At 39.0% G+C, this 24,119-nt stretch overlaps 2 protein-coding genes and 1 pseudogene across 2 annotated transcripts; all 3 read left to right on the forward strand.

Moving 5' to 3' along the window:
• Positions 1-2,306: 2,306 nt before the first annotated feature.
• LOC145493594 (uncharacterized) lies at positions 2,307-3,632 on the forward strand (annotated as a pseudogene).
• Positions 3,633-3,746: 114 nt separating this feature from the next.
• On the forward strand, positions 3,747-15,059 carry LOC145492144 (uncharacterized). The gene is made up of 5 exons (XM_081471480.1): positions 3,747-4,412; positions 11,939-12,047; positions 12,706-12,757; positions 14,042-14,171; positions 14,378-15,059. Exons 1-5 carry the CDS (start codon positions 4,077-4,079, stop codon positions 14,897-14,899), a joined length of 1,149 nt encoding a protein of 382 aa, XP_081327606.1. The 5' UTR covers positions 3,747-4,076; the 3' UTR covers positions 14,900-15,059.
• Positions 15,060-19,362: 4,303 nt separating this feature from the next.
• Positions 19,363-22,919, forward strand: LOC145493064 (uncharacterized). The gene is made up of 5 exons (XM_081472468.1): positions 19,363-19,698; positions 20,141-20,255; positions 20,938-20,974; positions 21,945-22,074; positions 22,210-22,919. The coding sequence occupies exons 1-5, from the start codon at positions 19,363-19,365 to the stop codon at positions 22,720-22,722; spliced, it is 1,131 nt and encodes a 376-aa protein (XP_081328594.1). The 3' UTR covers positions 22,723-22,919.
• Positions 22,920-24,119: the final 1,200 nt, after the last annotated feature.

The following is a 24,119-nucleotide window of genomic DNA, read 5'->3' on the forward strand; positions in this document are numbered from 1 at the left end:
TTCGAGTTCGTATACTTTCTTTGTTGGGGAGGCAGGGCTGCGACAAACATTTTGAAAGTGTCCCTTTTTTTTACATTTGTTACAGGTAGCGTCTTTAGCCGGGCAAACTTGGCGCTGGTGTCTTTCGCGGCCACACCATCCACAACTTTGGGCATGTTTGGGAGTTTCTTTGTTCGGAAGTTTTTTATTTCCAGACTTTCCTGAGTTAATAGATTCAACTGAAGCTGGTTTGTTGTCCCCACGGACAAGATCACGGGTTTGTGCTCTAGATTCTGCCTGACGACTCATTTGAACGGCTTGTGCGAGTGTAAGAGAAGCTTTTGATTGAAGTCGATCGGAAAGTGAATCATCAAGTACCCCCACTACAATTCGGTCTCGAATTAAGCTATCCTTTAACACACCATAGTCACAATTATCTGCTAATCTGTATAGATCCTGGATGAATGTGTCGACCGATTCTCCCGCTGTTTGGGACCTTTTGTTAAAACGCGCTCTCTCCACGATTACGTTTCGCCGTTCAGCAAAATGGTCGTTTAATGATTTCTTGATCTCCTCGTAGGAGACAGTTCCTTCGTCTAATTGAAGCGTTTGAAGAATATCATCGGCACTGTCACCCATTGCATAAAGGAGAGTACTGACCTACTCCGTTTGTGGTTTATTGTTGAGCCCTGACGCTACTCTGTACCTGTCGAATCGGCGAAGCCACTTTGGTCATGCGTCTGCTGCTTGTGGGCTGTTTGCCTCTTCGAACTTTCCGGGAAGAGGAATTTGTGTGGTCGTTTGGGCCTGATTAATCGTCTCCGACGCTGATGGACTAGATTCGTCGCCTCCTGGCATTGTTTAGCGTTGAGGGTTTCCAGCTACCGCCGCCACCATGTAATATTTAGGCTTCAAAGCAAGGATTTATTCCGCATACAAGACATACAACTCAAAAAGTGAACAAGATGGCGGATCACGAAAAGCACATGGACCCAAGATGCAACGGGGTCTTGTAACTAGAAAACCGGAAGTCTGATGTAATGAACAACTAATCCAACACCTCCATGCTGTCGTCTACAAAATAATGGATTTAAACCCACTGATCATTTTTATGCATATTTTAAATGATTCGTTTTCATCACCATTCAAACGTTTTGAACCATATCAAGATCATATTTTTGTGTTTGTGTTGTTCATTGTTAGGTTTTCCAGATATCGCCCATGAAACGAGCACAAAGTTTCACTATTAAATCAAGTTTACAATTGAGCGATCTCGAAATTTTGCGTGTTTTTGAGCCTTTTGACATCTAGTTTTTGAAAACCAAAGTATTTTTAAACACAGTATTAACAGGTTATCTTATTCCTGTGCTCTGTTGATCGCTTTCTTTCAAATTCTTTGAGCAATCATCGGATGAAAAACTTTTCTGGCGTCATTATTTTAGCGGCCACCGAAACTTCACTGGCCGGCTCACGAGTGACGTCATAATGGCCAAGATCATCGGGCGCGCAATCGCATGGCTACGCAAGCGAAGTTGACCTCTCCCTCCTGCATTAGACATACATGTTATGACCAACTGACATCTGTCAAAACAAGGTATCTGCTGACCAGCATCACGTAACCATATCGCGGGCTCTAGTTTAGAGCTCATCGTGGTCACGTGTTTTTTGGAAGTTAACCGCTGACCAAGGGCTGTTTTTCGATTGGATCGCGGGCTCATGTCAGGCTAACTTGTTGAAAACAGGGCGAGGTTGTTTGGAAGGCGGTTGACGCTAACCTAGGACTAAAAGTTAACCGTTTTCACTGCTTTTGTTTTGTGTTAACACTCAAAACAGAACGCCAATATACAGAAAACCTCACCACAAAGTTACAAAACTCAAATCAAAATTCTACCTTATCCTGGGTTAGCTTAATCGGGCTCTGAACAACCCGGCCCAGGAGCTACGCTTTAGGCTAGCCTAAATCTATATATTAAATTAATATTTTAAGAGGAAGCCTCCAATCACCTACAGGTGGTTTTCAGGAGGGTCCTCTAAAAAGTGCAATTATAAAATATATCTTAAATGTCGAAAATACATAATAGTAATAAAAGGTAAAAATTTTTGACTACAACCAAGGTATAAAACTAGAACTAAGATTAAAAAATACTACTACTAATTAAGATTAAAAAGATTAAGTAAAACTGTTTTAGTTTGTGTATAAAAATCCTTTTTGGTATACGTTTCTTGAACTCACTCGACAGTGGGGCCCAAAATTCGCCATTACCTGAAATTACGCGGACTGAAATGAGCCAATCACGGCGTATTTAATATATCAATCTTCAAAGACAATGTTAAACCGTGCGTTCAAACTCTCCTCGAATTGGCAGTTCTTCCGTCGAGAATGTGAAAGTCATAAAATTGCTTTTGCTCGCCTGCATTATCCTGAAACCCTCGTAGAGAACACCATCAGACATTTTATTGAAATGAAAGTTACTGAGAATGTGCGTTCTAATTATCCGATGAACGAGATGCTCCCGTCAGAATTGTCTTACCGTTCAAAGACCAGAAATCGGCAAATGCGGTAAGACACCAACTCGGTGATCTCAGTCGAAAGATTGATGCCGTTTTCCAGCCTATTTACACAAGTCAGAAGATCAAAGGACAATTAAAAAAAAACATAAATCTCCAATTGTGAATCAACAAAAAATTTGTTTATTATTACAAGTGTGGTCTGTGTGATGCAGACTATGTCGGCTTCACGAGTCGACACCTACCTCAACGTGTGGAGGAACACAAGCGATCAACAATCGGCAACCACGTAAAGGATCAGCACGGAAAGGATCCAGAGACCATTAATAACAATTTCGAGATTTTGAAAAAATGTCAGAGTAACCTCGACTGTTTGATTTTTGAAGTGTGTTTTATTCGTAAACTTAAACCAAAACTGAACAAACAAAGTGACTCGATCCATGCTGGTGGCTTGCTGGGGGCCAGCTGTCAAAAGCAGTGGGGAGGGGAGGGTGTCTTTTACTGACACCCCTAACTAGCTAGAATTTGTGTTTTCAGTGTTAAATAAGCTTGATATTGACTGTGTTTCTAGGTATTTTACTCAGTTGTTTGACCTTGTTTGAGGCTTCTCTGTTGACATGGCACCCTGCTGGAGTGGTCCATGCCACGTGCATGCGTGAGGGGCCAATCTCCTAGACAGGGGGGTGGTCAGAGGACTTCTGGCCGCTGGGATTGTCTTTGAGTCAATGCAGGCATGTTTTTGCGAATTCGGTTAGTTATATTTGAGCGCATACAAAAATTTTACTTTCATTTTGAAAATGACCGTCGAACGGTCGAAACGTCGTTGTTTCTTAACGTTAATTTTTATAGTAAAATCCGTTTCAAAAAATTTGTTGATTCGAATTATTATTATTATTATTATTACTATTATTATTATTTTATTTACATACTTTTATGTGTAGTTTTCTATTACATTCGACATTTTGACCAGTACTAGTTCTTATGTTAAAGTTTGCGTTATAACTGTACTAGTTTCTGCTGACTCAATAAATGTAGATATAGATGTTAGTAGATGCATACTTCCCTCAATGATTAGAATTATAACCCTTTTCCCAATAAGCTCCTCCCTCTTTATTAATTGCCCTCAGTGTGAAGTATTCTCTTAAGGATGCGCCCCTTTTACAATTAGGGCCCACTCTTATAAACGCCCACTATCCCAGACGTTCCCTGATACTAAAACAAGTGTCTAGCTTTCAACTGCAATTCGTAGTGGGCCCAATTTAGTCAGTTTGGCTTTGAATTGCAGTTTGCTTTCAAAGTTTGGAAATTAAAAACTTGAAATGGTTGTCACAGCTGAAACAAATCTAACGCATCGTAAAAGCAGTGCAGCTGGAAGGGAGACTGGTAAGAATTTACGGAATACATATGAAACAACAGCTGTAGTGCTTCACCAACGCACGCCTCGATCTAATAATCACCGAATGAAATTAGTCAATCATGTTATCGCACATGTATAAACAATGCGGGTTCAAGTAAAGTAACGTCACCATTAGATAAAAGGGATCAACATTTCATTAAAAGCTAGCAGTTTCTTACGAGTCCGATCAGCAATGGCAGATGAAAAAGTTTTAATATTTTTCCTGTTTCAAGCTCATTTCGTTTTCTCTGCCGAAGAAGCAGCTACCTTTTCTCGTTCATCATACTTCACAACGCGGGAAAATAAGCAGCTTAAGGGATACGTTGTCAAACGGTTTGATTCTCCCAGTTTGTTATCGTGCGGCCAACAATGTATGAGAAACGCTTGGTGTACTTCTACAAACTACAAGATGTCATCCAAGAAGGACAGCAAAGGCACTTGTGAACTGAACAAGCACGACATTTCCCTCATCAAAGAAAACACCAACTTTCACGATCAGCAGGGAGTTACTTTCTCCATTCTGCTCAAGGTATATTTACGTTTAAATTCAAATTCAAATTCAGATTCACTTTATAAATACCTGACTTTGTAAGTGCTAGCTGTAGTCCAGAAGTCTTTGTTTGTCACGGCTCGGCCTGGTGTCAGGCGAAAGGACCGGAATTTGTACACCCAGATTCGTTTGGCTTAAATAACCCCAAAATTTACACACAGATATATTTTCGTTATCACTTAGAGCAGCCCATTTCGTTGAATGGTATTTAAAATAGAGTGATCATGTTTTCTTTGTCATAAGTTAAATAAAGCAAAATAGACAAGTGTCTGGCCATCTTATATCGCACATATTTCGTTATTATCAACCTTCTCTTTGCCATTCTCAGCTTTTTTATTTTCGTAATGTTTTCTGAGATGTTTGAGGTATTTTTCGTGCGATTGCATGGAATCTCAAACGTATGAAAATTGTCGCATTCAAATGTAGTCGTGATCCCTGACACCTGCTTAACACAACAGCAGATAAAGTTCAGTTTCTACTGTATAGTCCTGAAGGAGGGGTGACGAAAACCAAAATGTTCTATCGATATAATTGCCGAATCTTTCTTTCTTCAAGGAGGTGCTCGATGTTTAACTATAGTTTGAGGCAAATTTAACAAGTTAAATTGCACCAAATTCATTGCAAGGCTAGCACACTCAGTATGACAGACTGGCAAAGTTGTATTTATTAGCTAATATAATTTTAACCAAGAGAGCTTTTCTTCTAGAAAGGACATAATGATGATATAACTGAGAAAACAGTGCGGGCTTGATTAACACCAAGACTGGCGACCATTAATGTGCGTGCATTTCTAAACTTATTTATTATTCATTGCAAGGTTCTCTGCATCCGAAAGTTTGATGTTGTTTTATTTGGACAAGTTAACCTACAGCAAGTCTTCTCTGGGGAAATTTCCTCGACCAAAACAGTAACCATGAACTTGACGAAAAGTGCGATCAACTTTTGCTTAACAAGTTCAGTCCCTTGTTCCAAAAATTGTGCATTATAAACGAATCCAAAGCGTCTAACAAGAAAAAAAGGTTTGTTTTTCTCTGTCAGTTAAACATTAACCACCATGCATTGTAGCAGCTGGTCATCAAACATCACTGAATAAAATTAACAAAATAGAATCAAAACGCTGTGGACGCAGGTTCAAAAACTACTTCTTTTTTTCATTTTTTAAAATTACAATGCAGTTTACTTTGGTGTATTTATTTCGTGGGCCAAATGTGGGCCGTTAATGGTTCATGAAAATCTAACACAGTTTTATAAAATAAATGTTATTCACGTGAGGGTCTACTTATCACATATTTAACAATTATTCCATGAGCGCGCGTTGGATATGAGGTGGTAAATAGCCAACGAGGCCCGTAGGGCCCAGTTGGCTATAACCAATCTCATATCCAACAAGCGCGAATGGAATAATTGTTTTATTAAATTCGGTGCGTTTGTATCCTTGGAAATTATAGCTTAATTTCATTGGATTTTAATTTAGCAAAGCGACCGGAAGTCGATGTGGCAAAAACAACAACAAGTGGGAAATCACATGACATGCGCCTCGGTTGTAAAACTAGTTGAATGAAAAATTTGAAAGCGAAGCAAGCGAATTTGCTGAATGAAATTACAATTAAGTAGAATTCAAGGAACGTCTATCAAATTAAGGAGATATAGCCTTGGTCAGAAAGTTTGAAAAGCCATCAAGTTCGAGTCATGGAGAGGAGCCGAATAATTGTGCACTTGCACATATTGCCGTTGTAATAATGCTGCGGAAAACTTTGATCGCCATGTGATACAGACGTTGTACCAAAATTATTCTCGACAAGACCGCTTTCAGGATTCCCTTGCCTTGAAAGCCTTGGCATTTCGAGCTGTATGTTGTTGGCCAGATTCAGAGTCAGGGACAGAAATTATCTTAGCGTCAGATTCATCTTCGAGCTTCAGAATCTCCGAGGCCACCCTGATGGTTTTTCGTGGCTGGTAAAAAACCGGGCTTATTTCAGTTCAGCTCAAAACACTCAACTCCTTGAGGTGTTTTTCGCATGGACAGAATTGTTGGCGCCAGGTGTCGTTCATTCTTCCGTTCTCTTTGGTTAAAAAAGAGACCGAGATAAAACTCGGGTCTTCCTCTGTAGTTGTGCGGAAGTTTTGCTCTCGGCTGATCCGAGCTCGCTAAGTCGAACAGTTTCCTCATCCGCTCATTGGAAATTGGCTTCTTATGGACTACGCCGGAAATGATGCCTGTTTTCCTGAGGCTTTTTACACATGCTCTAATAATTTATTTGCCTGTTCAGAGATAATGGAAAACGGTTTATTGTGCGGTGGCGTGCGAAGGAAATGATCAGTGGCGGCTCTAATGGATTTCGCAATACGTGCCATCTTTCGTCCTCGCAGACGTGTAAAAACACCTCAAACAAACATCCAGTTCTTCCTTTGACATTTCTTAGATCGGTTTCGAAATTTGGTACCACCAGGACCAGCAAGCCATTCTGTTAAGGTAAACGTTGTTTTTGTGACATAATCTTCATGAATGCGTAAAATCTCGACGGTCATATTCTAATTTTGCAACTTTTAAAGGAAACTTAACGTATACTTACCGTAAAATAATCTAATCTTGAACTTTGTGGCTTTTTTTGCTTTTACCGGGACGGCATTTTCCATAATTTCCTGTATTTCTTCTGTACAAAGCTCACCGAGTCTGCTTTTTTTCATCCACTTTTTTGTCGACGAAACTTGGCTTCCCGCGAAAAGGTTTATGCCGAGCGACATTTACCGCATTCATTTCCATATAAGGTCAAACGCAGGTATAATAGCTGGTAACCGAGGTCCAGTGAACCAATCAGAAAGCTAGAATTGCAGTATCCGAGGTTGAGAATTTAATAACACAAATTATTAAAACTCTGGCGAATTTCTTTTTTGAAAATCACGTGACCTAGCAAAGGTCTATAACAACGGCTACAAACAGATTAAAGCTTATAAAATATCCCCAACGGCAATACAGAGTGCGTTGATGAGCAAGGTGTTACTTTCACACTGATCTCATGAAGGGAAAGAGTAAGTAACTAAGGAGGGAAGGAATGAAGGAATTAATGAATAAACTCGGAATTACAATGTCATTGCTACTTTCGCCAAATTCCTTGGCAAGCCTTCTTTTCAGCCAGAGAGAACTACTAAAAAGTTAATGTCACCGGCGTGGGTTTGCTAAATTTCTGTCATTATCTCTTTCGCACAATAATGCGAAAATTAGGGAAAAAATGTTTACGAAAATTAACATTTAACTGTTTGGTTTTCGTCGCCGGGCAGACAAGAACCACCCTTGAGGCAGCAGGTGTTTAAATCTCCCAGAAAATAGTTCAATAAAATGCTGTTGACGAAGATGAAAAGATGAGGGTTTTTTTTTTACAAATATGTAAAATTGAGTGTATTTTTTTTATGACAGATAGCTATATTTCCTGGCTTAAGGATGAAACCCCTATGGAAGTGCATGGTTGAAATTTTAACATTATCATTTACAGTGCGATGGTTTGGCGTAGGGAAATTGACAGATTATAGTGTTTAAGTCTGAAAAAAACAAAACAAAACAAAAAAAACAGAGAGTTTAACCAGAAATATTTTCCCGTTTGTAGTAAACTAATCTTTCTCGACTGACTCCTGCCTTTTGAGGGGTTATACATTATCATTGCATAATCACACATAGTCATCGGTCGACTTGAAGGTTTGAGGATTTTATGAAACCTGAGAATCTCTCCCCCGATGAGAGTTAATAGTTAATGAAGATAGGGTAAACTCACCCGATGAGAGATAGTTAATTAAGATAGTGAAAACTGGATCGTAATCGTAAACGTAATCGGATCGTCGCTTTTACAAAGCGGTAGACAAGATGATATTTGAAATGCAAACCACCTTTGCTTCTAGTCATATCCCTTCTAAACGACTCAAACAGACCCAGAAACACCGATAAGTAATTTTACATGAATGTAAATGATTATGTTATTGCTGATACAGTGTTCGGGTCCCCTGTGCTTTGGGCGAGCGAGAAGATTTCATGAACGCAAATCGAATGGGAGCTTTAAAGGGACAGTATCACGAGCTGCGCATGTGTAAAACTGCCTTTTCATATCGGCTAAGTAAAACTATTTGTTTTCAAAGCTGATCTTTAACGTAATGTGTTATTTTGTAGCTAAGGGAATGCAGATTTGCCAAAAGTAAGTTATTTTGAGGCCTGTTTGAATTTTTCAAAACTAACTTATAACTCGTGCCGTGTTTCCTGCCTGTCGGGTCGCAACGTGATCAAGTCAGCAGTACCAACCGACTTATGTACATAGTTCTTTTTCTCCGCTACATCACCACAGATTTCTAAGTAAAATACGCCAATTGAAAGCTAGGTGAGTGTAGACTCCACATTACGTAATGATTTAGAGGCACGACACGTAAAACAGCCCAAAAAATCATACCGTATTTCACTCTACATGTACTTGCCGTCGAATTGCAATACCATTCATCTCTCTGTCAACTCCACACGGCTAATCGACTCATGTAAAAAATTTTTTCTCCATTAAATCTCCACAGTTTTTTAAGTTAAATACGCCATTTGAAAGCTAAATGAATGCAGATTCTGCAGTAGGTGAAGATTTAGAGGCCATGATACGATAAATAGCCAAAAACATCATGCCGTTTTAAACCAAACTTAAAAACAAATTGCAACAGGATCCATGCATCTTTCAAATATGATATTATGTTAAATTACCCAAGTCGTTTGGACCCAACTCAAAGCCGTTTCGCCCCAACTGAAGAGAGACAAAGACAAACAACTTACAGATATTTCGTCCTATTGATGTAAACTGGTCAGTAGACTAAGGTAACTGATGAACTAATCTGAAAATCGATGCAATCATACGCAAAAAATCACATGATGATCGACAAGTTAAATTTTAAATCAACCGCACGTAGGGGAAATTTCACGCACGTTTGAATCCTACATACTAGCTCCTAAATGCGAACTAAAAGCATTTAAACCTAGTTGAGTGATTCAAACGGAAAAAATTGAGGAATACATTGTCACTAAATCTATTCGAAATAGTTCATCACAATCAAGCCAATAAAGAAACAACTGTTCTCTGACGTTACAAGCAAACTTCTTGGCCGGTTGAGGACATAGCAGTCTGCGAGCAGTCTCTCTTTTGCTCGAAAATCCGTGGGGAAGAACGCAAAGAACGCAGTGGGTCGTGAGCCTGCAAGCATGATATGCGAAGCCGCGAGCCACCCGCGCTCCTAGCGGCTCGCATCTTCGCCGCTCGCCACTCGCATGTCACGCTCACAGTCACACTTGATTTGCTTTCTTTATTGCGTTCTTCCCCACGGATTTCCGAGCAAAAGAGAGACTGCTCACAGTCTATTGAAGTGGAGTCTAGGAGCCTCTAAAAGAACGATCTTGTCGATGGTACGTTCCAGGACTGCGGACTTGTTTTTCAGCGTGACATCCTAAAAAGACTCTCTTTAACACGGCATATAAATATCCAAATATAAATTTGGTTCAAGTTTATTAAAATCTAGGTTGCATTCGTATACGTCGTTGTGTCAATGATTCATCATTTTTGATTGCACATCTTAAAATTAAATTTATTTCATTTAAATGATTTCTTTGTAGATAAAAATTATAACATATCTTAAAAATAAAAATAAAAAAATAAACAGAATGAACCTGATTGCTGACACATTTTCTCATATAGTTCTTTCTCATCGAAAAACTGTAACACTAAATATTTTCCTTTCCGTGTTCATGAGATGTACAATCCTAATTTACAACATGAGTCATTTAATTGTTAGCCTTCTGAAGGAAACTCGTCAGGGCTCCGACAACTGCGCTCATCGTTTGCGTTTGTTGTTCCTGTACTTTGGTGAATCTCTCCATAAAAGAGTTCATGTCTGTTATTTGTTTTTCGATTCCAGTCAAAGATGTCCTGAGCACTTCTATTTCCTCGTCATCTTGCTCTTCATTTCTTGCCCTTTTCCGCGGTTTCTTTCACTCCGTTCGCCCTTCATGGCTTCTTTCTTGTCCAGCTGCGACGGTATCACTGGCCTCACTCGTGGTGGCAGCAGAACTTCAACTTGCTCCCTCTTCTGCTTCATTACGTAGCATTACCTCATCTCTGCAACCAAGGACTAAGTCTATCTCCTCTTAGAAAGTGGAGTCCCTCCCATGACCTCCAGTTTGCTTACTATTCCAGTCCTTAGCGCTTTTGTATCTTTCAATCAGATATTTCATCCTCTTGTTGATTTGTCGTCTGAGCGTATGGTCCCGAATCTCCGAGTCATCTCGCGTGCAATTTCGTCCCACACTTTGCGTGTGAGTCTTTGCTCTCTAGCCGCTCATGATGTTTAGCCCACAAGCTAACCAGCGTCTTCTGTTCGGCGTCATTGGACCATTTATCATATTGCTTCTTCGACTGAGCAGTGTTTCCCTTGATCGTAGCTGCTGCCATTTCATGAGATCTCGGACTATCAGAACAGACAGAGCTCTCGCCGACTGTTATAGCTGGACTGCTTGGAGTAGCGGCTAAACTCACGCTCGGAACAGGCAAGGACTGATGTTGAAGGTATTGACAATTCATCGGGAAAGAACCCGGCGTATAGTAAAAGGGAAATCGCCCATCCATGATGAGAAGACACTCGTGTTTAGATGAATTTCCCGCCGATTCCAAATTGCATACAGATCAAATCCATTAGCGCGACATCTCCAGAAGCGGCTTCTTTTGTTTTCTTGCATTTCTTCAAAATCCGCCTTCCCCACCCATACGTACGACGACGTCTTCGAAGTTTTGCCGGAGTTTCTAATTTTTTGCTAACCTGTAAATCACCGGTCGCATTTGAAATAGCGCTATAGTGACAGAATTTCCACCTTAAGTAAACAAAAACAAAATGATCAAAACTCCCCTAGTGCGCGCTAGTTTCTGATTGGTGAACCTGTTGACAGTAATTGACAGTTGACGAAATCGGATTGCATCGAAGTTGGTGGGCGTAGTGCGAAAAATCCGGTTCTTATAGCAGGCGTTCCTGCCCCTTCTTCCTCGCGTTTTAATTTTTGCCTCCCTACGTACCCCTTCCCCGTTTACGCCTGCAACGCAGGCCACACGTAAAACTCCAGGCTGACCTGGGGCGAATTTGTGACGGCGCGCGTGATAGTTAAGTATTTCGATTTCTATTGGTTATAGAAGATTGCTGTCAATCAAGAACACACCTGCGCTTTATCATGACAATGGCCCTTTAACAGCCGATAACCCACGACGTGTTCCCATCTGGGCGCGGAGCTCAGTCGGGAGAGCAACGATGATGTTTTCGTAGTTCGTTCGCTCTAGTTTTCTGGAGGTCAAAGACTTTCTCATTGCGTAATGTGGTTCTCTCTAACCTTCAGGAATAAACTCTTGCGTCGTCATTTCAAGTACTTAAAATTACTTCAGAGTTTAGTCTATACATTGATTTACTGTTTTTTGCCCTTCTCAGGATATTTACAATATGTCAATTTTATTCAGGGATGTTTGATGACCAGCTGTCTCAATGGCGGTTCTTGTTTGCCTGACAACGAAAAACAAACCTTTTCCTGTTCATGTCAGCTACCCTGGACTGGAGACAGATGTGAAGGTAGAATGGTAGAATTGAAGAGTTTTCTAATTTATTCTCTTTTAAGTAGCAACAAACAGTTATTATCATGCGAGCCTGATATGGAATTTTAACTCTCCTCGTTGTATAAAAAAACACCACTTGTTTCTTTCCAGACTGCGGCGTTGTTACTCAGATACCTTGCTAATTATGAACTTCAAGTTATTGATTAACAAAGCTTCTCCTTGCAAAACGGGTAACTCGATTTGCAAACGTAGTCAAACAGGGTGAGCTATTAAAGAAAAAACCATGAATATATTATTACCAAAGGAAAATTGTGAAGTACTGAATTGGAAATTTCTACGGTTTGAATGGGCCATTTCCAAGTTAATTTTACCTCTGTGACAAAACAATTCTTCGTGCGAAACCATTCATATGAAAGTGTGTTCCTCCTTACAGGTTCATTTTCATGCAAATCAAACCCATATTCAAAGGTTTTGCACGAGAACTTGTTTTGACACAGAGCCACAAGGTAACTCGGAAATGGCCTAATGTATTTACACACCTTATTTCATAATTAAACGCGTAAATACTTACACGTCCGGGTATTTTTTGCAGTTGACGTTTTTTTTTTTTTTTTTTAACTCCGAGTGAAGTCACTACCAAACAATAAACGACAAATATATCATGTCTCTTTTAGATCTTACAGACTTGAACAGTTCTACGTGCAAGGAAATTTATGACAAGAACTTGTAAGTAATTTGTTCTCACCAAGTCGATGAGGAAAACTAATACACAAGCCCATGCCCAAACCCCGATCGTATCGCTTGAAAAGAGAGAGCTTGAAAAACCTTTACCCTGCTATTAGAGAAAAACCTCGAAACAGTTCATTAAGGTAATGAAAAAAAGTGAAAGAAAAGAAAACAAATACAAAATGTAGTTACAATATAGCAAAAAGACAATTTAGTTGCAATTCATTATCAAGTTGATTCCATACAATTTGGACACTTAGAACGATCTGTTTTTTCAACATTGTCGTTCCCAGAGGCCGCGCTTCTTTTGGTCAGCACCAAGAATCGCGACCTCTGGAAGGTCCAGCAACGGAAGTCCGCGATTCATGGACTTCCCGTCACTCTGCGCATCCTCAGAGTCAAGTCTGACAAATTTGATTGGCTGAGAATACTTAACGATCACTCTGAGCAGGTTCAGACCAGAGGTCGTGATTTTTGGTGCTGACCAAAACGAGCGCCGTCTCTGGGGATGAGAATGTTTTTTCAAGCATCTTGTCTCCTGCAAATATTTCACTGGCCAGGAAATCAAATCCAGCTACAGTAAGGGTACTGATCCCTCACTAAAGTAACCTTAAGATTGGAACTGGGTGTTTGCCATCGATTCTACTTTCCTGCCGGCTGAAAATTGTCGATTCTCTGCCATCAACCCCCCTCCTCCCCCACGCCGGCCCGCTGAAAACACCCACCTTCTGCTGAAAACACCCACCCCCACTCCCCAGATAAGGTCTAGATATGGTCCCGAAAGCACACACCCCAAGTAGGTTCAGTGTGGTCTGAAATCAACATTTTGACAAGGAATCGTTTGCTGAGAAGAGAAAATTGGGATGTTTGTGCCGGAAAACCGAAGCAGATATAGACTGGCCAGCATCTAGAAGAATTGTTTCAAAAATGCTTGTTTGTTGGTTACTTCATAGCCGTCATCCATGGACCCAGATTAGCTGCTTGTGTGCCCCTGAAGATAAAATTGGAGATGCATCAAAGGGTGTCCTCAAAGATTTATGTAAATAATTCTTAAGACCTTAATTAACCCTCTAATTATAACTGAGTGTTGGTTAATCCCTGTGATTGAAAATATCGAACAACTTTTTGCAAAACGAATTCTGGGTCCCATTTAAATTCAGTTGCATTTGACGCATGGCAATGAGCTGAGAGGCGTTCTACATAGCTGGAGCCTTTGAGAGATACTAATTATGGTCATTGCGGTTCAAGTTTCACTGTTATGATATTAATAAATTATTTTTTCAGGTCTAAACAAAACAGCGCCTACTTACTCAAAATAGGTTCTGTGAAGGCTGCTGTGTTTTGTCACATGACCAGTCTTGGCGCATGCGGTGGAGGTGGATGGACGCTGGTCATAAAGATGAATGGCACACAGGTATATCTCGCTTCCGTTGTACTGTCTGTTATTCCTCCACCTGCTAGCTTGAAACCTGGGGTGTGGTATCCTTGCATAGTTTAGACGCCATTAATTTGGATCTTGACTTGCTTGATAGGTTCACCTAATACAGTAAGGCTAATTTCCAGCGATTCCATTTATAGTAAAACGTCTGATAAGATCTTTCTTTTTTTATTAAAACGTAGAAAACTTTTCATTACGATTCTAAACTCTGGAGCAACAAGGAATCATTCAACCTTGAAGCAGGGAAGACTGGGTTTGACTTACATGAGACCAAGTTACCGACCTACTGGAACACTCCGTTCTCCAAGATTTGTCTTGGAATGAAGTTCGACCATGAGAATAGGTTCATTGCTTTCAACAAGACTGCCAGCTCTCTGTACTCATTGATTGCTGACGGGAAATACCACAACACGTCACTGGGTCGTAATACATGGAAGGCGCTGATTGGTTCACAGGCTTCCGTACAGACCAATTGTAACAGGGAAGGTTTCAATGTTGTAAGCGACTCCGGCGATGATTGGCCTAAAGCAAGGATTGGAATTCTTGGTAACAACGAAAATGACTGTTACACTTGTGATTCAGGAATCGGATTCGGTACAGGAGGTTACCCTGACAACGCCACTAGTTGTGGAAACGGCGCTGACGGCAAATTCACAGCAGAAGAAGCAAACATCAAAGCAATGGGATACATTTTGGTGCAATGAGACCAAGAACTAAAATTGGAGACACAACTTTCTCAGTTCTTTCTCAGTATCAACAAGCCGCCTCTGGAATATGATGCTTACCCACATTAAGAGCCAACCTAATTCTATAAACTGCAAAAAAAAAATCCATCTGTAAAACATTTTATGGACAGTTATAATGACCTGGACCATTAATTATCATCTAAATTTTTAATTTTCTTGTTTTATTTGTTAAACTTAATCTAATGCTCTGCTTTTAAATACTTTAGTGAATGTTGCATCTCAGTTCTTTTTACAACATAGTCGCATATATGATATTATTTCTAATGAATACGTGGTCCGATTTCTCCTCGAGAGAGAGTGCTTAAAAGTAATGGAACTTCGAGATTATTTCTATATATATTATTAATTTTTAATCATGGTTTTGAGAGTCTTATAGTTCATCTTATTATTTTGCAAATATTTGCATGAGGGTCACTGGCTTTTCAGTGTATCTACTGTTCTTTGTTACCCTCTGCAAATAGAGTTGGTGATGACGATGATGATGGTGATGATGATGATTAACTTAAAGATTGCAACAACGGGAAAGACAGTAATGAAACTGATGCTGATTAACGATAAAAACACTTATAATATTAAATAACAACAATAATAATAATAATGATAAATAAATTTATAAATTAATTAATCAATTAATATATCTTAATAAATAAATTCATTCATTCATTAATTAAGAGGAGGCCTCCAACCACCTGGAGGTGCTATTCAGGAGGGTCCTCTAAAAAATATAATTCTAAAATATATTTTAAATGTCTAAAATACAGAATAGTAATAAAAGGTAAAAACTTGAGACCTCAACTGAGGTTTAACTGAAACTAGAACTATGCAGTTTGTGATTAAAAATCCTTTTTGGCACAAGTTTCTTGAACTCACTCAGCAGTGAGGCCCAATATTCGCCAAAAAGCGACTCACTTTCTTTGCGCTATTTCAGTTCGCTCATACTTCAATTGTGTCAATTTAACAAATTGACGTCAGTTTTTTGTTTTTTGTTTTTTACGATAACAAGACCCCAAAATGGTCAAATGCCGGGAATAAATGAGGGGAAAAGACGCCGTAAACTTGCCGTAAACAAATATATGTGAAGTTTATTCCAAATGACGCGAACATTGTCTATAGGTTTTCTCGCTTTTTGATTGGCTACTTAGAAAAGTCCATAAAATCTCATTGGTTAAAAAGTTGACAGTTTGACAGCCGAAAAATGAACTTGAAAGCTTGCATAAATTGAAATTTTATTCGTCTGTAATCTTATTGATGATGAAAATAAGCCAATCAGCGCGCAAGAAATTAGACATTGATTTGTAAAAAACTTATTCGACACAATTTTTCCGCGTACCCCAACTGAGAGAGAGATGGGCTGCAAAAGCATGCACTTTACAGGAATATTGGGATATTACACAGTTGAAAACATTTACGGAATGAACCTCTGTGTACAATATTATTGCAGTTCAATGGTTTCTTCTCCTCTCGAAGTAATTTTCATGGAATTATGAACGAAATGTGAGGCCATTTACTGAAGGAAAATTCGATCGATGTCATTGCAGTTGTTGTACCCTTTGAAGTAATAGGCCCTTCGCACGATCCGATCGCATGGTACGGAATTAATTATGCTGGGACGCAAGTTACACAATGGGATTTCCAAAACAAAGGAAACTCGTACCAGTCCAGCCCGACTTTCCTTTGTTTTGAAAGTCCTACTGTGTAACTTGCGTCCCAGTATAATTAATTCCTTACCAAGTGACCGGATCGTTCAAAGGGCCTATTCTCTGAATACTCAAAGTAGCCTTTGAAGGTTTATTTCATTCACTAATATAATAATAATAATACTTTATATTTCTAGCGTTTTTTCTATCACTATCCAATAGCGCTTTACAATGAGTTTTAAAATATCTCTCCAGTAAAACAATAAAAAATATATATATATAAAACAAAAACATAAACAGGAGTAAAAACGAAAACATGAGTAAAATACTGTGATGATCAATCATATCTTCAAATCGTTCTCCGCGGTTCAAATATATGGTCTTTCATATATTCACTTGTATTCTTCACCATCTACGGATATATTACGAACTCACAACGTGACCAACTCCCAGTTGGCTTGATAGCTCAGTTGGTAGAGCACTGCACCGGTATCGCAGAGGTCATGGCTTTGAATCCCGTTCAGGCCTAAACTTTTTTCAGGCTTTAATTCCACAACTGCTTAAGTTGTGTAGAACTGCGATGATCAATCATGTCTTCATATCTTGCAGTTCAAATATATGATCTTTCATATATTTACTTGAAAAATAAATAAGCTGTAAAAATCAGAATAGACTAAGAATCGTAAAACCTTATAATAAAAACTAACTAACTAACTAACTAACTAATTAACTAACTAACCGCGATTTAAAATTTGAAATAAATGTCACAGAAATAAACCTAAGTAGGTAAGAACAGTGTAACTGACCACCCCGACTGACGGAAATGAGCCAATCACGGCGTAGTTCGTATATCAGTACTTTAACCGCAGGCTTAAGGTCATTCCCCAGTATTGCATTGCGCATCCCTATTGCGCATAATTTCACGCGTGATTAGAGCGCGCGCATTAAAAAATGGCGGCTTTTTGTTTACAGCTGGATCTCGCCATAGAAGTAAATCGCCATTTTCTCGCAAACGAGTATGGTGACCTATCATCTTTTTCTGTTGTTTTGAATTGAGTAATAAATTTTTCTGTGCAAAATAAATATGAACCAATTCTCAGTGTAGCAATCGTCGGAAACGTGAATTTAGCAAGCAATCGTGACTACAATCATGGTGTTATTATAAGAATTTATTGGGTATAAACAAGGTGCTGTTGCTCCTAAACGAACATGGGGACCCCTCATTTTTATTTCAAAATTTAAGTTCCCACAATATAAACAACCAATAGGCAAAGTTTCACAAAAATCTCAGTGCAGGTTCTATTTCAGTGAAATGACCTTACGGGCGTTCGCGCGAAAATGTTCTACTCGGTAAATTTTCTTCAAACTTCTCCTGCTGGCAGTTAAAGAATTACTTGTTTCAGCAAAGAAAAAAAAATGGTGTCACGGACTTCGTTTAAAACTAGTCTGATTTTGAAAAACTGGGGCGCGTAAATCAGCTGGTCTCTAGGGTTTTAAGCTAAAAATATCAAAGATGGATCAACGGAGACGCTATCCTAGTAATATTTTGTATAAGTGAATCCGTTGCGTTAATAATTCCAAAATGTTGTCAACGTTTTCACAAAGCTTATCCCTTCAAGAGGCATTTGAAACCGCCGCACAGATCAACGAAGAGCTAAAAAGAACGGATTTTGATGGCGCATTTTGCAAAAATATTGAACTTCTAATCGATGGATTTTCTTCATTTTTTCGCTAGACGTAGAAACTTGGTAGAGAAAAATGATCCATCAAAAGAAAAATAGGGGTCACCGAACGTCCAAGATCGTTGCATCCAGGCAAAGCTATAGCAATGACCATCTGCCCTATCATTAGTAATTTCATTACTTAGCGCGTGCGCTGATGTGTGACGTGGATTTGGGTGCGTAGTAAGGATGCGCAGAAACAATTAGCGCCAACGGCCTTAAGGTCATTCCACTGAAGTAGAACCTGCACTGAGATTTTTGTGAATCTTTGCCTATTGATTGCTTATATTAAGGTTAAGTCTGCATGCGAGCCAAGTGGCCCATCAGGCCGGAGCTTATCCCGGTTTCTGTAGCATGAAGCGACTAGGAGTATTTCTACTCCCCCCTGGATGGGATGCTAGTCCATCGCAGGGTTACCCCAGCATTAAGTTCGCCGGTACCCATTTATATACCTGGGTGGAGAGAGGCACTGTGAGAGTAAAGTGTCCTGCCCAAGAACACAACACAATGTCCCCGGCCAGGGCTCGAACCCGAACCGCTCGATCCGGAGGCGAGCGCACTAACCATGAGGCCACCGCGCCTCTCTTATATTATGGGAACTTAAATTTTGACATAAAAATGAGGGGTCCCCATGTTCGTTTAGGAGCAACAGCACCTTGTGTATACCCAATAAATCCTTATAATAGCACCATGATTGTAATCAAGATTGCTTGCTAAATTCACGTTTCCGACGATTCTTTTTTGTTCTACACTGAGAATTGGTCCATATTTACTTTACACAGAGACATTTATTACTCAATTCAAAACAACAGAAAAAAATGATAGGTCACCGTACTCGTTTGCGAGAAAATGACGATTTACCTCTATGGCGAGATCCAGCCGTAAAGAAAAAGCCGCCATTTTTTAATGTTCGCGCGCTAATCACGCATGAAATTATGCGCGGTAGGGATGCGCAATGCAATACTGGGGAATGACCTTAAGCAAAAAAAACCCATCGCCGTTAGATAAAAGGGATTAGCATTTCATTAAAACCTCGCAGTTTCTAATGAGTCCGATCAGAGTAATGGCGTGTGAGAAAGTTTTTATATTTTTACTACTTCAAGCTAGTTTCGTTTTCTCTGCCGAAGAAGCAGCTACCTTTTCTCGTTCATCATATTTCACAACCCGGGAAAATAAGCAGCTTAAGGGATACGTTGTCAAACGGTTTGATTCTCCCAGTTTGTTATCGTGCAGCCAGCAATGTATGAGAAACGCTTGGTGTACCTCTACAAACTACAAGATGTCATCCAAGAAGGACGGCAAAGGAACTTGTGAACTGAACAAGCATGACATCTCCCTCATCAATGGAAACACCAACTTTCATAATCAGCAGGGAGTTACTTTCTCGCTGCTGCTCAAGGTAATTTAGCTTTAAATTCAAGCAGTCTAAATGACAATTTATTACGTTTGAAGTGCTAGCTATAGTCTGGACGTATCTCTATCGGTTTGGAACTCAGCTTGTGATAATTACCAATTCTTCTTGTTTCCATTATATTCAATTATAAACAGAAATGAACTTGACCGAAGTTTCAGTCAAAAATTAAATTCATGGAATAGGCCATTTCCGAGTTTTGTTTTACCTCTGTGTCAAAACGAGTCTTGTCAAAATGTTCCCCCGACAGGTTCATTTTCATACAAATTAAACTCATTTCCATATGAAAGATTTTGCACGAAGATTCGTTTTGAAACAGAGGTACAAGGTAACTGGAAAATTACCTATTGTAAAATAATTGTTAAAGATAGTACAACTTGGTTTTTGGATCTGCATTTGTCAACGTGTTGATGTTATCAATTTTATTCAGGGATGTTTGATGACCAGCTGTCTCAATGGCGGTTCTTGTTTACCCGATAACGAAAAACAAACCTTTTCCTGTTCATGCCGACCATCTTGGACTGGAGACAGATGTGAAAGTAAAGGTAACAGAGAATAAACAAAACAAAAAAGGTTTCCTTAGTAATAAATATGTATTTTTTTTAATATCGAGGAACTGAATGGAAGTCACTCAAGCTAACTTCATTACATAGCCGGCTTTAACCTTCTACCTTTTCTTATATTTAGTTTGGATTCCATCTATTTTGTGTGTATTGTATGAAATTTTATTTTCTATTTTTACTTTCTTTAATTTGTATTCAAGCGTCGCGTGCTTGCAGGTGACAAAACAAGACGTTCACAAGCTGTTTTCTTGGCAAAAGTTGCTTGCCAAAAACCTTTCTGTTTAAGGACAGTTATCGTGACATGACATGAGGAATTTTTTGACAGCTTCGTGAATTCCTTGCTCAAACAGTGTCAAGTAAGCTCTTCAACAAGATTTCTCGGCGAGAGAAAATTTACTCTAGAAAACAAAACTTGTCAGGAAAAGTCAAGGCCACGAATGAGACCTATTTACTCAGAGATCGACATGCATATCTCTGAGGCTCGAAAAAGTTTCGCGCTTGGAACCGAATTTTTACCCCTTCGAACAGGCGAGAAGGTACCTTCGATCTCTCTAGAAAACCCTTCTCTTCTTTATTGTTAGCTATTTTTTTCTAGGAAGATCGAATATTACTACGCTCACAGGGTGCTGTTAAGATCTAATAGATAATAATTTCTTATTTCTAGAACTTCCGACGTGTAAAGAAACCCACGAGCAGAGATTGTAAGTACTGGCTTTCTTAAATTGTTCATCTTTTTTTTTTTTCCAGACCACGAAGATGATCTTTTTTTTTTACGGCATATGCTTTATTTCAAAATACAAACATTATTTACAACATGGTGTGTCTGTCAAGTACACATATAAACTACTTACAAGACCAAAAAACATAATATTCCAATGCAGTTCTATTTAAATGTTCCAATATCATTATTTATACCACCTACGCAAGGGAAAAGAGATATCTACCCTTAAAACACTAAATAAATAAAACTAACTGATTAGACTACAACGCTGCCCTTGAAGGAGCATCTTCTTTATGATATTTAACTATTAGATGAATTTTAATCTACATTTTCAACGCTATATTTTGTGTTTAATTTACTGACAAAATCAGAGAGAGTAATTGATCTATTGTGGAGTTTGCTGGTGTATATGTAATAGCGCATATACAACATGGTATAATTGAGTTTTCTTAACAGCGTTTTGTTTTCAATTGAAGAGGTGGGAAAAAGGTGAAATAAAGTTTCCTTAACAGACAGGCGTTGATTAGTATAATTAACGTTATTGAACCATTGAATAACTCCTCACTGGAAAGCTTACAAATTCTTACATAGGATTATAGTCACCAAGAAAGAATTATGCCGCTTCGGTATCAAACAAGATAGTGATTGTTTATATTGTGGAAATGAAGACTCCATCGAACATACCTTTATTAACTGCCAATTTTCAAAAGCTTTCCAGCGAAATTGCACATCTTTTGTAATCGGCATGCATAATTTTCCAAAATCGTTCTGATTTTGTCACGTTCATTTAAACAGTACAACGATAATGTGCCGAGTGCTAGCTTCCACAGCTCGGTGTTAGTGCAACTTAAGGTGTGTAAATTAATGCGAGAATTAAGTGAGAAAATGTGTGCAGGCCGATGCTCTTTGGTTGTTATCATACTACTTACATCATTTACTTGCTTCATAAGGTCCACTGGAAACAAGGACTATATACTGAAATTAGGTAACTTGAGTCTTCCTGTGTTCTGTCACATGACCAGTCTTGGCGTATGTGGGGGAGGTGGTTGGACGCTGGTTATCAAAATGAACGGCGCCAAGGTATGATTGGTCCAGTTCCGTTCATCTATCTAAGCTATGGAATCCAGAAATAATTTTAGTTAGATAGAAGACCAAGCAACAGCTGTATGTATATTGTGCCGTGTGAGATGGTATTATGTCTTTTTTAATACCCAGGGAACTTTTGACTACCATTCTAATCTCTGGTGGAACAACGAATCTTTCAACCTTGAAGCAGGGAAGACTGGGTTTGACTTACAAGAGACCAAGTTACCGACCTATTGGAGCACTCCCTTTTCTAAAATCTGTCTTGGTATGAAGATCGGCCAACAGAATAGGTTCATTGCTTTCAACAAGACTGCCAGCTCTCTGTACTCATTGATTGCTGACGGCAAATACCGTAGTACTTCACTGGGTCGTGATACGTGGAAGTCGCTGATTGGTTCACAAGCCTCCTTACAGACCAATTGTAACAGGGAAGGTTTCAATGTTGTAAGCGCTGATTTGTCTAAAGCAAGGATTGGCATTCTTGGTAACAACGAAAATGACTGTTACACTTGCGATTCAAGAATCGGATTCGGTACAGGAGGTTACCCTGACAACGCCACTAGTTGTGGAAACAGCGCTGATGGCTTATACACTGCAGTAGGTGCAAACATCAATGCAATGGGCTACATTTTGGTGCAATGAGACCAAGAACTAGAATCGGGTACAGAACCTAACGATTACAACAACGGGAATGACAGTGATGAAACTGATGCTGGTTAACGATAACAAAGCTGATTATCTCGATAGCGCTAATCTTAATGTCTCACTTTAATTTAGTTTCCACTGAACAGTACACTTCCTTCAATGATGAGAGTTCTAACCCCTTTTCGATAAGCCCCCCCCCCTGCCTCTTAACAATTGCCTTCAATGTAAAGTATTTTCCTAAGCAAGCGCTCCTTTCATAACCAGGGTGCCTAGTCCTCTAAACACCCTCTAGTCCAAAAGCTCTCTAAAATAAACGAATTGACTACCCTCACCCCGTTCAAGTATTCCATCCTTAAGCTACTAAAATTGGTAACCTGGACGCCAAATGAAAATTTTTCCCCGGTAATTATGGTAACGGTGCGCCCAGCGGATTCAATGAGCCGATCAGTATGGAAGTACCATAAAGTACCATCAAGTTGACAAGTGCATCGTAAAATACAAATAACCGAAAAAAAAACCATCATTAAAGTTATTAATAATTATCATAGTAAATGGTTTGAACCCAGGAGTATCAGTAGTCTGTATAGTGTGACCGTCCGGGTGAGGGTAGTTCTGAAAAGAACAGTTCTTTTTAGAACTACCCTCACCTGGACGATCACACTATACGAACTATTAATAATTATTGTAAAAAATACGGTTGTATTCGGATATGGATTTTCATTGAACCACGACCTATTTATTTACTTATTAATTTATTAATTTATTAATGTATGGTTTGATTGATTGATTGATTAATTAATAAGTAGATAAATAACTAACGAATTGACAGAAACTTAATAACCAACTGATAAATATATTTATCAACTATAAAAGTCATTGCATGTAAGGGCCATGATACTAGATTTGGCCACAAAGACGCAGCTTAACACCTTTTAAATTTCGAAAGGGAATTTTCTCTCCTAAAGTCTGTGGGTAATTCGTCCCACGCTGAAGGTAATTCCCTTGAAATTGTTCTACTATCAAACTTTTTTTGGAAACTTGGCATTATTAACATTCATGATATGAACATTAAAAAAATGCAATAAAAAAATGGGATCACCGTGCTTGTTTACGCGTCAGCAGGATCTTAAAATGGGGTATTTTTACTGGTTGCGCATTAAAAATTCGAATCACCTTCATACAGAATTAAGTCTTGGTTACTTGAAAGACACAAAATTTTATCTTGAAAGTAAAGCTTCTTTCACTCACATAAGCAGTATTGCTTCATTTAAGCCGTTTTTGATTGCCTTGTTGTGGGAATATTGCACTTTTTCGGACAGTTCCGTGGTTAGCTTGAAGTCCTCGCCTTGACCAAAATACACTCAGTACGGAACTACTTTCCATAAAAAAAAAAA

Source organism: Orbicella franksi, chromosome 7, assembly GCF_964199315.1.
Source record: "Orbicella franksi chromosome 7, jaOrbFran1.1, whole genome shotgun sequence".
NCBI classification, from domain to species: Eukaryota; Metazoa; Cnidaria; class Anthozoa; order Scleractinia; family Merulinidae; genus Orbicella; species Orbicella franksi.